The sequence below is a fragment of the Sorex araneus genome, chromosome X, assembly GCF_027595985.1.
Source record: "Sorex araneus isolate mSorAra2 chromosome X, mSorAra2.pri, whole genome shotgun sequence".
Classification (NCBI taxonomy): domain Eukaryota; kingdom Metazoa; phylum Chordata; class Mammalia; order Eulipotyphla; family Soricidae; genus Sorex; species Sorex araneus.
Window position 1 is genome coordinate 177883034 of NC_073313.1, and position 13043 is coordinate 177896076.

General features: G+C 33.7%; 1 protein-coding gene across 2 annotated transcripts in view; it reads left to right on the forward strand.

Moving 5' to 3' along the window:
- Positions 1–13043, forward strand: part of DPP10 (dipeptidyl peptidase like 10) — a 667274-nt gene that overhangs the window by 543787 nt on the left and 110444 nt on the right. For both annotated transcript variants that reach the window (XM_004608165.2, XM_055119680.1), the window contains exons 6-7: positions 2814–2866; positions 2967–3048. In XM_004608165.2, coding sequence (XP_004608222.1) covers positions 2814–2866; positions 2967–3048 — 135 coding nt within the window. The remainder of the gene's footprint in view (positions 1–2813; positions 2867–2966; positions 3049–13043) is intronic.

Sequence of the window (13043 nt, forward strand, 5' to 3'; positions counted from 1 at the left end):
TTTGACTCTTCACTGTTTATGTTTACTTTGTAAAATGTAATCCTAGTAAATAATAAAAATTCACTCTTAGTAATCAAAGTTTAGTGCCAAGTAGAAATGAAGAAATCAGATTGAACTGCAGGTTCTTATGATGCATTATGTACCTCCAATGCATTTTGGTACCAAGAGATTAAATGATTGGAAATTTCAGAGCCATCTTTCTCAAGTAAGCTTTAATCAAGTTTTTTAAATAGTATGTCTCAATTCCACCCCACTTCCTCTACTTTTTTGCCATGACAATTTCAAAAGCAGTGGAACCGTGTTTGCAAAGTTGTTCAAAGAGAGGAATTTTACTGTGAATTACTTGCTATTTGCAGATAACAAACTTTCTAAAATTCATTGGAACTATATAGTTTAAATATCAACTATAAATATCTTTTATCAGTCCCCAAGGAGCTCATGAGGTGGCTGGTTTGACTCTTTTTATGCAGCAAACATTGTAGGAAAAAACTGAAACTTAACCTAGTGACTTCAATGGGAATGTCTTAACACTTAAAAACTTATCTATTCAATGTGTAGAGATTTCTAAGATAAAAGAAATTGTAGGGGGGTCTTTTCAAGGAAGAATAACACTTGATAACTCAGGAAGGAAATATTGAGAGAGGGAGAATGTGTAGTTTAGAGAGAATTTAGACTCATGTGTCCTAGTACAGGTATTTCAGAAAGACAAATCATTTTCTCATTGAAAATACTGTTTTTTTTTCTTAAATCTTCTACAGCACTGTACTAGTGCAAAGATTTCTACATGTTAGTCATGATACTTCCAATAGAAAGTCTATATTCTGCTGTGGACATAGAAATTAAAAGGATATAAATTTTAAAAGTGTACAAAATAAGTATTTAAGATCCTCTGTTTATAAGCAAGTATATATATACACATAAATATATGGTGGACTTAGAGGAAAAGGTTCTACTCAAGGAGAAATATCCTGGGCTTTAATGATTTGTAGATTCATAACTGTTAGCTTTACTTGCATCATCATATGAGTTTGAACTCCTGATCATTTTAACCCACAACAGGGATTGTAGGCAGGACCAGGTTAACTGCATTGTAGTTGTCTACCTCAATTCATCAACTAAGAGAAGCAACTCTTATTAGACTGAGTCACACAGTAGAAAGATTTATGTATTGTCTTCTCCAAACCATACCATTTACATGATACCAATCCTTTTATGCACCATTTTACAATTATCAGCATCATCTGTAGATGGAATAGAAGATCAACATTTAATGGTTATCTCAGATCTTGTCTCAGTGATTATTGTGGTGAACTTTAACAAAATCTGTCAAACTCACACACCACTTTTACTCAAGCCTAGAATTCAAGCATTGCCCGATGATTGCTTTCAAGACAAAGGACTCATCTGGTAGTTTATTTGGCAATGGAACTTTCTGAGGTTGAATTGGGGGTTGATTATTAATATAGTCACATTTATCATCTGTTTTCCAGCTATCAATGTAAATCAAGGATTGAAATTAATAGTCTAAAAAATTTATCAAATATGATGTACTCAATATGTATTTAATAGGTCAAAATAGATGCAATAAAAATAGCATTCCTTCAAAAATACTATAATGAAGGCAGTCATAGATGATTGCTATTCCAAAAGAGACAGAAGACTGAAGCTAAACTGTATAATAAAATGTTATTTATTTTCCTACAAGGATAGCTTTTCAAGAGAAGGAGAGAAAACTAGTGATTAAATAACCAAACATGTGATCAATCATGTTTACTTGAAGCTATTATTGCTGCAAGAAAATTGAGCAAGTTGACATGTAAACAATGTTGATGTTATTATACTATTTTTGTTATATATAACTACTAATGGACAGAGAAAGGCTATTTTAATTGCATACTAAAATTTAAAAAAATGAGCCATTTGGTGAATCCTAGAAGTAATTATATAAATAATATAACTATAGAATAGTTTAATTCACTAGATTCACATGGCTTTGAAAAAATATTTACTGAAGTGTATACAGATTATCTTTTCCTAATCCACTATTCCTTATTTTCTCTGTTTTTAACTGTTTCATAATGTGTAATTAACAGAAACAAAAATATAGGATTATATTTGATCCTGCAGTTCTCTGTTTGGAAACTTCTTTCAGGCCATACTTACCAGTACTCAGGGATTACTCCTGGCAGTGTGTTCACAGATCACTGCTGGAAGGATTTGAAAGATTCCTGAGAATCAAATAATTGAGAAGGATTAATTTTAAGTAAGAGGATCAATATGTTTCTATGCAAATACTATAAAGAAAACACAAGAACTTCAACTTGTGTTAGAGTAACAAGGGAGGAAAGCAGAAAAAAATCTCAGAATATTTAAACTGAATTTGTATAAAGTTATTGAAGTATAGACTAGGTAAATAGATGATGAGTGGATCATAAGTGAACTTTCCAAATGGGAAAAGCATATGGAAAATAAATACCAATATCCTGAATATCATTGTAGTTTGGCTTCTTTCTCCTTAAGCAATGAGGCACACTGAAAAAGAAAGCAATCTGATTTCAGTTATATTAGTATAAAGTGGATTGAATATGTGTTGACATCCATGGATGATAGAAAGAAGAATTAGGGCACTATATCAGTAAGCATCAAAGAAGGTAACATACTTTAAATTGAACAGTTAACATTTAAATTTATTTCTGAATCTACTTCCCCTTCCTAGATTTCTTTATTATTTAAAGTACACATATACACTCTAAGTAAAATCCTTTATTCAGGTTTGGGATCAATAACTCTTTTTTTCTTTTTTTTGCTTTCAGATTTTTCATTACTCATATACTGCTTCCTACGTGATTTATAACATACATACTGGGTAAGTTGTTGATTTTCTTGTTTTCATGAGCAATTTACCATCTATAATGTTGTTTATTTTTTCAATTGTTTAATCTAACAATATTTACATTTACTTCAAGGGAAGTTTGGGAGCTAAATCCTCCAGAAGTTGAGGACTCCATCTTGCAGTATGCAGCTTGGGGCGTCCAAGGCCAGCAGCTGGTAAGCACTTGTGTTTTAAGCCATATCCCTCTGAAGAATTTCCAGAAAGGAATGCTTTGCTAACAAAATAGTCCTCTCTCTATGGACATTTAGTTTGAGTCCATGTTTTGACAATTTAAATATTTCCTTATGGGTTGCTATTACAAGGGGGTAAATATCCTTTCAAATTAATGTTCTAGTATTATTGACATATGACTAATTGTTTTGGTATTACTTGATCACATAGTATTTTCTTTTTTGATTTTTAAGGATGATTCATATGGTTTTCTTTTTTTAATGTAAGAGTACTGCTATTTATTTAGTCATTGATCAACCCCATTGAACTGGGAATGGATTCCACCTTTTTTTAAAATTCAGAATGTTAATTTTATTTTATTATTTTTATTTTTTAATCACTGTGAAATAGTTACAAAGCTTTCTTGCTTCAGCCATACAATGATCAATCTCCCAACCCTCCACCAGTGCACAACTTCCTCCACCAAGGTCTCCAGTAAACCAGCCCCCGATCTCAGCCCTCCCCCTGCCTCTATGGCAGAGAGTCTCCCTAATATTCTCTTCTGTATTGCTAGTTATGAATAACATAAGGTGTCTCATGGCCAGGAAGCTGCTGTGTGGAATTCTAATATTTTAGATAATTAGGGTCTGGAGAAATCTCTGCAGCAAGCAGTTCCATTGGAAGCTTCTTTCGTGTGTCTTTGGATCATGGCCATTAAGGAGCTTAAGTAGCAGCTAGATGCAATTTGTGAATGTGACTTCAGGGTCCCAGCGGATTAGGGGAGAGGTGGGTGGAGGGAGGGATAAGAAGGACTAGCCCATTCCCTATCCATTGAGGCCTGGAATTTGCCATCACTGGACCCACGTACCTGTACTTATCATTGGGTTATGGAAGTTGGCAGCCTCTGGGGTTTTTTAGGGAGGAGGAGGTAGAGATATGGCACCTGTCCCTGTCTGAGGCACCCTCGTGAAATTGGCCTGGCTTAAAGTCCAGAGGCAACTCTACAGCAATCATATGGTTTTCTAATAAAGACTGGAAAAGGTTATTTTCCCACCACAAACTACTGTTCTTTTTTATCTACAACCTTGCCAGCACTTATTGTTTCAAATATATATAGAGACAGGAAATATAAACGTACATATGCTTATATATGCATATATACAGATATATGCTATAAAATATAATATATATACTATTCAAATATGTATACTATATAAATACAATGCTATACAAATAGTCTATACAAATATATATGTTATACATACATATACACATATATAATGCTACTCTCATGGATATGTTGTGATATCTCATTGGGATTTTGATTTGGATGTACATAATAACAGTAATATCAAATAGTACTAAAATTTTATGAAAATTACAGCTTCCTTTATTTTGAAAGGTAAATTTCACATTCATCATCATTATCTTTTTTTTTCTTTTTTGGGTCACACCTGGTGAAGCACAGGGGTTACTCCTGGCTCTGTACTCAGGAATCACCCTTGGCGGTGCTCAGGGGACCATATGGGATGCTGGGAATCGAACCCGGCTCCATCATGTGCAAGGCAAATGCCCTACCCGCTGTGCTATTGCTCCATCCCCATCATCATCATTATCTTTTGTGTGTTTATAAACATAATTCAGGGAAATTAAAAGATGGAATGTATCCCCACCAATGAATAATGGTCCATTACACATGATTGTGACAGGCTTTGCCAATATTTGAAATCATCAGCAAAGCAGTCATAATTTTATTAAGGGTGAATCGTTACTTTATTTGTTTTGCATTAAAAATTAGTTTTGCATTAAATTAATGAGAGTCCTCTATTATTTGTATCACTCTATCACTGTCACAGTCACCTATTATTTGTATACCAAGGAAAATTATTTTATCATCTTTAATTTTTTAATTTTTATTTGCTATTAAAATAACTTGTTGATGTAAAGAAGTTATTGACATAAATATGAGGTTCTGAGACAGAGCTCTATAATGGAGAGTTTTTTTTTTTTTTCAGTACCAGTAGGTACAGGTGAAGGGAACTAAACGGGGAAAAAAAAGTTCAACACCATAAAGCATGAATTATTTAATGAAGGTTTTGAGCAGAGGGAATCGGGCCATACCCAGTGATACTGGAGGCTTATTCTTGGTCCTGCTGTCCTGGATCATCCCTAGCAGGACCGTGAGCAGGGCACATATAAGGTGTGGGTAATGGAACTTGGGTCAGCCACCTGCAAGGTACTTCCCCACAGTACTAGCTCCCTGGCCCTGCAAAGATATTTGTCTTAGTTCATATTTTTAAAATTTTAAGCTATTTACTAATAATTTAACAACCATATTTCCTCCCCTTTTCTGTTTGTTTTCTAAGAAAATTTCCCTGGTACTTCTCTCTCTGCAATTTTATTATTATTATTATTATTATTATTATTATTATTATTATTATTATTATTATTATTTTAATTTTTATTTTTAAAAGCTGGAGCCATAGCACAGCAGGTAGGCATTTGCCTTGCATACGGTCGACCTAGGTTCGATTCCTCTGCCCCTCTAGGAGAGCCCGGCAAGAGACCGAGAGTATCCTGCCCTCACGGCAGAGCCTGGCAAGCTACCCATGGCGTATTCGATATGCCAAAACAATAACAACAAGTCTCACAATGAAGACATTACTGGTGCCTACTCAAGCAAATCGATGAGCAACAGGATGACAATGATACAGTGATTATTATTAAATTTTGATGGATTACAACATTAGAAAGTGATTTGTGGCTTTGTTTCCGGTACACAATATTCCAAAAATAATTGATTCACCAGTGTCTACTTTCCTCCACCAGTGTCCTAAGTTTCCCTCCAGTCCCCCAGCCTGCCTCTATGGCAGGAATATTTTCTCTCCACAATTGTCATAGTTGCATACTTAATGAACCATAACTGATTAAGGACCATAGAAGTTCCAGGATTATAGGCAGTTTCATCTCATGTTGAAATAATGATGATCTAATGTATTAAACACTTTATAGATCCTGCTAAACAGATCATTTGAATGCAGTGATGATGGTAGTCAATTAGAGTTCTGTATATTAAACTTCTCCAGAATTGTTTTGTCCTAAGTTTTTACTTACATATTTTTCTTACTTTGTTATATATACATATATATTTTTTTCATCAATGATGCCAAACCATATTACACCAGCAGTCTAAGTAAAAAAATAAACAATAAGATAATAGCAGTGCTTACTAAGGTATCTTAGAGTAAAAAGTCTCTTGATTAGGATAAAAGGATTCAGTGTGGTTTGTTACTGTTTTATTAAATGGCAGGAAGAGAACCCCTGAGCAGAACTATGGTCTGCATTGAAGTGGAAAACCCTAGTCTTAGAAATCATACCCATCAAGTAGTATATAATACAAGAACTACTTCCTAGCAAACCTTCTTAAAATGAACAAAGAAAATGCACATTAATCTTTTGTAATACTGTTAATCAACTGTAGGCAAGATGCTAATCTTTAAGGGATATGAAGCAAAAACTCTCCAGGTCCAGGAATACAATTGCAAGAAAATTCACATTTTAGAGGATATGGGGAAACATAGAAAAATAGAGTAATTGATAATTTTTGCTGAAGATTTTAATATCCCTCTTAAAGTAAAATATAAAACAAGTAGAAAGTCAGTAAAGCTATAAAGATTTGATCAACATCATCAGGCACCTTATATAATGAACATTTACAGAGCAAGATAACCAACAATTACATAATACATGTCATTTTTAAGTGCATTCTTGGGTCATAAAACAAGACTCAGTAAATATAAAGGAATATGATGATAAGAGCATGTTTTCATGCCACATACAAATTAAATTTGAAATCAAAAGTAAATGTGTCATACACACAGTAATACTTTAGTTTGGCTGTGAATATACCCAATAAGAAATGTATTATTGTATGTTATATAATTCTAGATATTGACTATATTATAAATTGCAAATATCATTAAAGAAGTATAAAAAAGAACATTTATTGAAAAACTATAATTTTAAAACTAAGCAAAAACATGGGAACAACTAAATCATTGTGTGCTGACAAAAGAATGCATAAATTTGATATTTAACATGTAAAATAAATATTTTTCTTCTCTATATACAGATAACGCTTTTCAGCACATAAAATTTTACTCAGTTAATATGGACTCACAAGTATCTGCAACTTAGATATTTCTAAAGATCACAGGACACTGTTAAGAATACTTGTTTCTGAGTAGGAGCAGCCTAAGTGCTAGAGTGCTTCTCTAGCACTCAGAGGTCCGGTGTCTAATTGACACCATGTGTTCCCCTGAGCAGTACATGATTTATTAACCCTGTTGGTTGCCTAGCATCAGTAGGTGTGGCTCTGTTGGATTACCAAGCAGCACCTGATAACCACAATAAACAATGAGCTCTGTAGACACAGGTGCATACAAACAGGTTGTACATTGCTTGAAGTGGCCATGAAATACACTCCAGTCCTCAACCTACAACCCCAAACACCGTGTGATCCATTTTTTTTTAATGAATAGTTAATGTCTGGGAGATAGCATGATTTATACAGATGTTTTTACCAGAATATTTCTACTAATATTATTCTAAACAGTATAAGAAAATGAGATATTGGAACATCAGTCACTTCTAAAATAAAGGTTTATGTGTATGTGTGTATATATATACATAAAACATATATATTACATGCTATACAGAATTATATTATATATAAGGGTGGAGCGATATCAAAGTGGGTTAGGTATTTGCCTTGCAAACAGCTGACCTGGGTTCAGTTCCTCCACCCCTCTCAGAGAGCCTCGAAAGCTACCAACAGTATCCTACCCGCATGGCAGAGACTGGCAAGCTACCTGTGGCGTATTCGATATGCCTAAAACAGTAGCAACAAGTCTCACAATGGAGATGTTACTGGTGCCTGCTCAAGCAAATCGATGAGCAACAGGATGACAGTGATACAGTGATAATTGATAACTTAATTACTAAAAATATGTGTATATACAAATATATATTTCTCTGAAGTTAATTTTATCAATAACATGTAAGATTTTAACCTGTATTAATAATCAGAAATAAAATCAAGGACAAAACTGTGGAGAGATTTTAATAAGCAAAAATAATAGAATAATTACTAGCTTGGTATAAGACAATAGTGGCTAAATTAATTTACAAAAATATTATTATATTAAATATAACACTATTATATATTGACAACCAAGGGTATAAAAATATGCATTTAAGGCTTTAAAAATAGAACTTCAGCTTTAATTTTCAACTCTGCTAAAGAAAGTTTCATATATTGAAAAAGATTTTTAGAATATTCAGATTAATATACTGTTGCTTTCTGATATGCTTTACTATCAAAAGTAGATTAAGTTTATTGTATTAAATTTTTGTAACAAAATCTTTATCAGTAAAATTTATGTCTCTGAACCCAGAATTAAAAAACCTGGAGGTGAGCATACCCAAATTGTTCACTTAAACGTAAAGATGCGTGCCGAAAGTAGACTATAGACCAAACATGATGGCCACTCAATACCTCTATTACAAACTACAACACCCAAAAGGAGAGAGAACAAAGGGGAATGCCCTGCCACAGAGGCAGGGTGGGAGGGTGGGGGATGAGGTGGGGGTGGTGGGAGGGATACTGGGATCATTGGTGGAGGAGAATGGGCACTGGTGGAGGGATGTAAACGATCACTGTATGACTAAAATGCAAACATGAAAGTTCGTAAGTTTGTAACTGTACCTCACAGTGATTCACCCAATAAATTTTAAAAAATAAATGAATAAAAGAAAAAATAAACCTCTAATTCAATGTCATAAAGTATTCTATGACATTGAATATACTTTTTTGGTAAAAAAAAAAAGTGAAAAGTCTTGTTCACAGACTGGAGAGATAGTACAGTGGGTAAGGCACTTTCCTTGCACGCTGCTGACCCAGGTTTGATAACCTTGGCCCCTATATGATCCCCCAGCAATGCCAGGAGTGAAACTGAGTTCAGAAAAAGGAGTAAGCCCTTAGTGATGCCAAGTGTATACCAAACCATCCTCCAATTACCCTCCAAAAGAAGCTTGTTCACTAATTTATCTTTATTTTTCTTCATATTACTTAAACCGTACATCTTCAGTGACATATGGGAAAATACATGAGATACCCTGGAGAATCCACCATTTTCTAAACTGGTTAATATCCTGAACAACTATCTATTCTATTTCTAGAATATGTGTGTCTGATATCAGATTTTTTAAATGGATTTCTAAATCTAGGTTCATTCTCAAACTTAAACTCTCATTTTTTAAAAATTATGTCACTTACCGTACATCAGGAAATTCCATTTGAACAGGGAAAAAATGTGTTTCATGAGGCATATAATTGATTTCACATTAAAAATAGGCATATTTAAAAATATTTGTCTAATTAAAATAGTCTTGAATAAGTATTCTCCAACTTGATATGGAAAATTAGACTGCTATCAAAGCAATGTGCCATGAATTGAACTCTAAACTCAATTTTAAAAATATTATAAATCAAATCTCTAAGTACAGTAAAACCAAAGCATTCTCAACCATCACAAACTAATTGACAGTTTAGGAACTTCAATTTTGTTTGTTTTGTTCTTTGTCAGTGATTTATCTTATCAAATAAATTTGAGACTGAGGTGGAGCTAAATATCTGAAAAACAAGACACACTGTCCTCCAGATAGAAGCAGGAAAAAGACAGATCCTTGGTTGACCAGGCTCCCAGAAAATGAGGGAAAAACCCAGAAAGTCAGAAATAAGAAATAACTAAGAATGTGGTTGAGTCAGCCAGCAACTTAATGTATCTTAAATATAGCTAAAATTTCAGACAACATCTTTGCAGTTGTTATTCCGTGTGTTTTTTTTTTGTCAGAATAGTATAAATGACAAGAAAAAGAGAGGACATATCAGCAAAGAAATGTATGCCGTATCTTCACCTTTCTATTTAACCAGCTGGCTCTGTTATAGTTTGTATGTACACCCATATAAATACCAAATATAACAAATGAAAGAACAAATGGACTTTTAGATTCATAGCACAAAATCAGGAGGCAACTAAAAGGGAGTCAGAGTGGAAGGGAAATTTTAGAATATTTAATGAAACACATGTCACTCTATATTATTGAATCTTAAAAAAAATGACACAGATAAAAATTAAAACCTTAGAGAACAATGAGAATTTTAACATATGACAACTGAAGTATCAAAATGAGAGCGAATAACAGGACAGTAAAATATTTGGATGAATGATAGCCCAGAATTATAGAATTAAATGAAAGGAAAACATTTATATAGTCAAGATGTTTAGTGAAACCAAAAACAATAATTATAGGAGAGCCACCGCTGGGCTCATATTAGTCAAACTCCTGAAAAACAAAGATAAAAAGAAAAATTTGAACCATCAAGGAAATAGCATAACATAAGACATGTAAAGAGAAAACAATTAGAATGTTGAGCAACATAAGAAATCAAGGGGAAACAAAGTGAAAGAAATTTCAGACTGAAGAAAAATAAAGGATTTATTCTGCATCAGACATATGCTACCAGAAATGATCCTCAGTATGAAGGCAAATGATGCTAGAGGGAATTTCAAAGCAACAAAGAACACTGGGAATATTAAATACATGAGTAAACATCAAATATCAAATATTCTATTAATTTATGCATTAAAATCTGCTATTTATAGAAAAAAAGACTAGGTGGCTTTGAGGGTATATAATGTTTGTATGTGTGATGCCCATATAAATAAAAGTGTTACAGGCATAAGAAAACTTCCTTGGGCTGGAGCTATAGAACAGCGGGTAGGGTGTTGCCTTGCAAGCAGCTGACCCAGGTTTGATTCCCAGCATCCCATTTGGTCCCCTGAGCACCGTCAGGGGTAATTCCTCAGTTCAGAGCCAGGAGTAACCCCTGTGCCAGGTGTGACCCAAAAAACAAAGGAGAAAAGAAAAGAAAGAAAACTTCCTTTTGCTGTCCATTAACTAATCATAAATTCCTGGTAATATATTTTAGAATATAAATATATATGGGACTGGAGCATAGCACAGCAGTAGGGCATTCGCCTTTCCTGCAGCCGACCCATGTTCAATTCCTCCACCCCTCTGAGAGAGCCCGGCAAGCTACCGAGAGTATCGTGCCTGCATGGCAGAGCCTGGCAAGCTACCCGTGGCGTATTGGATATGCCAAAACCAGTAACAATAAGTCTCACGTTACTGGTGCACGCTCGACAAATTGATGAGCAACAGGATGGCAGTGGCAGTGAAATATACATGGTGATTTTATTTCCATCAGTCCCATAAGAGGCTTCATATGTATGCATGAACATTGTTGGCTGCTTTTGTTTCTTCCCATTTTTTAAAAATCTTTGCCCAAATATACTTGAAAAGTTACTACAAGTCAGTTTAAAAATTTCTTCTAAATTATCAGCTATGTGTTGCAATTGTTTCAACATTTTTCCAGAACATTTAAAATTCTCAAGTGTTGAATTATTTTTCACCTGTTTTTTAAAACTTAATGTATTCTCTTGGTACTGAGTTCACTTTACTAAATTAATCATTTAATAAAAATTAGTTCAGTTTTCAGTTACAAAGCACATGTTCAGTTAATAAAACATGTACTTAATATTCCTGGAAATATATATTAATCTATAAGTCCTGATCCATAATAATTTAGTTGCTATATTAGTATATGAAATATTTACTTTTAATAGTAGTCACTTTTTATAAAGAATAAGGGACTTATTAATGGGTTCATTAAGCATAAGTCAATCTAGAAATTCTGTAGGCATGAAGTTAAGACTATGGAGACTCTTAAAATCAAAGCAGTCATAGATAAAGCAAGAAATACCATGGGCAAAATTACATTACACATATCTTAATAATAAAAAGTTAAGTCTGGTTAAATGTGTATACTGGGGCCTCATGATACTTTTTTCTTTACAGTGGTGTTTTCTTGATTTGGTGTTATAGTTATGTGCATTTATTTGCATATTATTAAGAAACAGATTTGCAAAAACCAGAAGTTATTTGCAAAGACATTTGTGGAATATTTGATAATTTCTTTTCAATGTTAGATTTGTTTGATATCAGAGAATCTAAAAGATGAAGAAATGAGAAATATTCCAGGACAAAATTAGTTTTATTTGATTGCCATGGAATGCTATGGAAGCCAAATACTAGATGAGATTGTAAACTGAAAATTACTCTACTTGTCCAAGCATCTCAAGCAGAGTATAAGGCAACTCCAGAGGGCTTATGTATGATGCATTTCACTAAATGGAAGAAAGGAGACTGCTTGAATGGGTTCATCAAGAGTGACAGCCCATTTAATGAAATTTCGCTGTGGTGACCATTACACTGTAGCTATGTCTTTTTCAGGAATAAGAATGATTTGTGGATTTTTATTAAAACATAAGCACATGAGAAGGTGCAAAATAGAACAATTAAGGTGTACTACTGATGGAAGATATGTAAAAAATAAGAAAATAATATTAGAAGGGGTGAGAAACTGTTCTGTGAGAAAAGTTTATCTGTTAAGTGTCATGTATTAAAGCATACAAACACTTTATGTGAGTATGAAGTATAGACATAAATCTGACCTAAATTTAGAGATGTGCAAATTGAATCACTGTATCCCTGTCGTCCTGTTGCTCATGGATTTGCTAAAGCGGTCACCAGTAATATCTTCATTGTGAGACTTGTTGTTACTGTTTTTGGCATACTAAAACAGTAACACTGAATACTCCATGGGTAGCTTGCCAGGCTCTGTCATGTGGGTGAGATACTCTCTGTAGCTTGCTGTGGGGCAGAGGAATCAAACCCTGGTCTGCCTTGTTCAAGGCAAATGCCCTATCTGCTGTGCTATCGCTCCAGCCTGTGCAAATTTAAAGTTGTGATAATTGATTCATAAAGATGTAATTAGTAATCCTATAACTAGTTCATTTTAAGAAACAAGAACTAA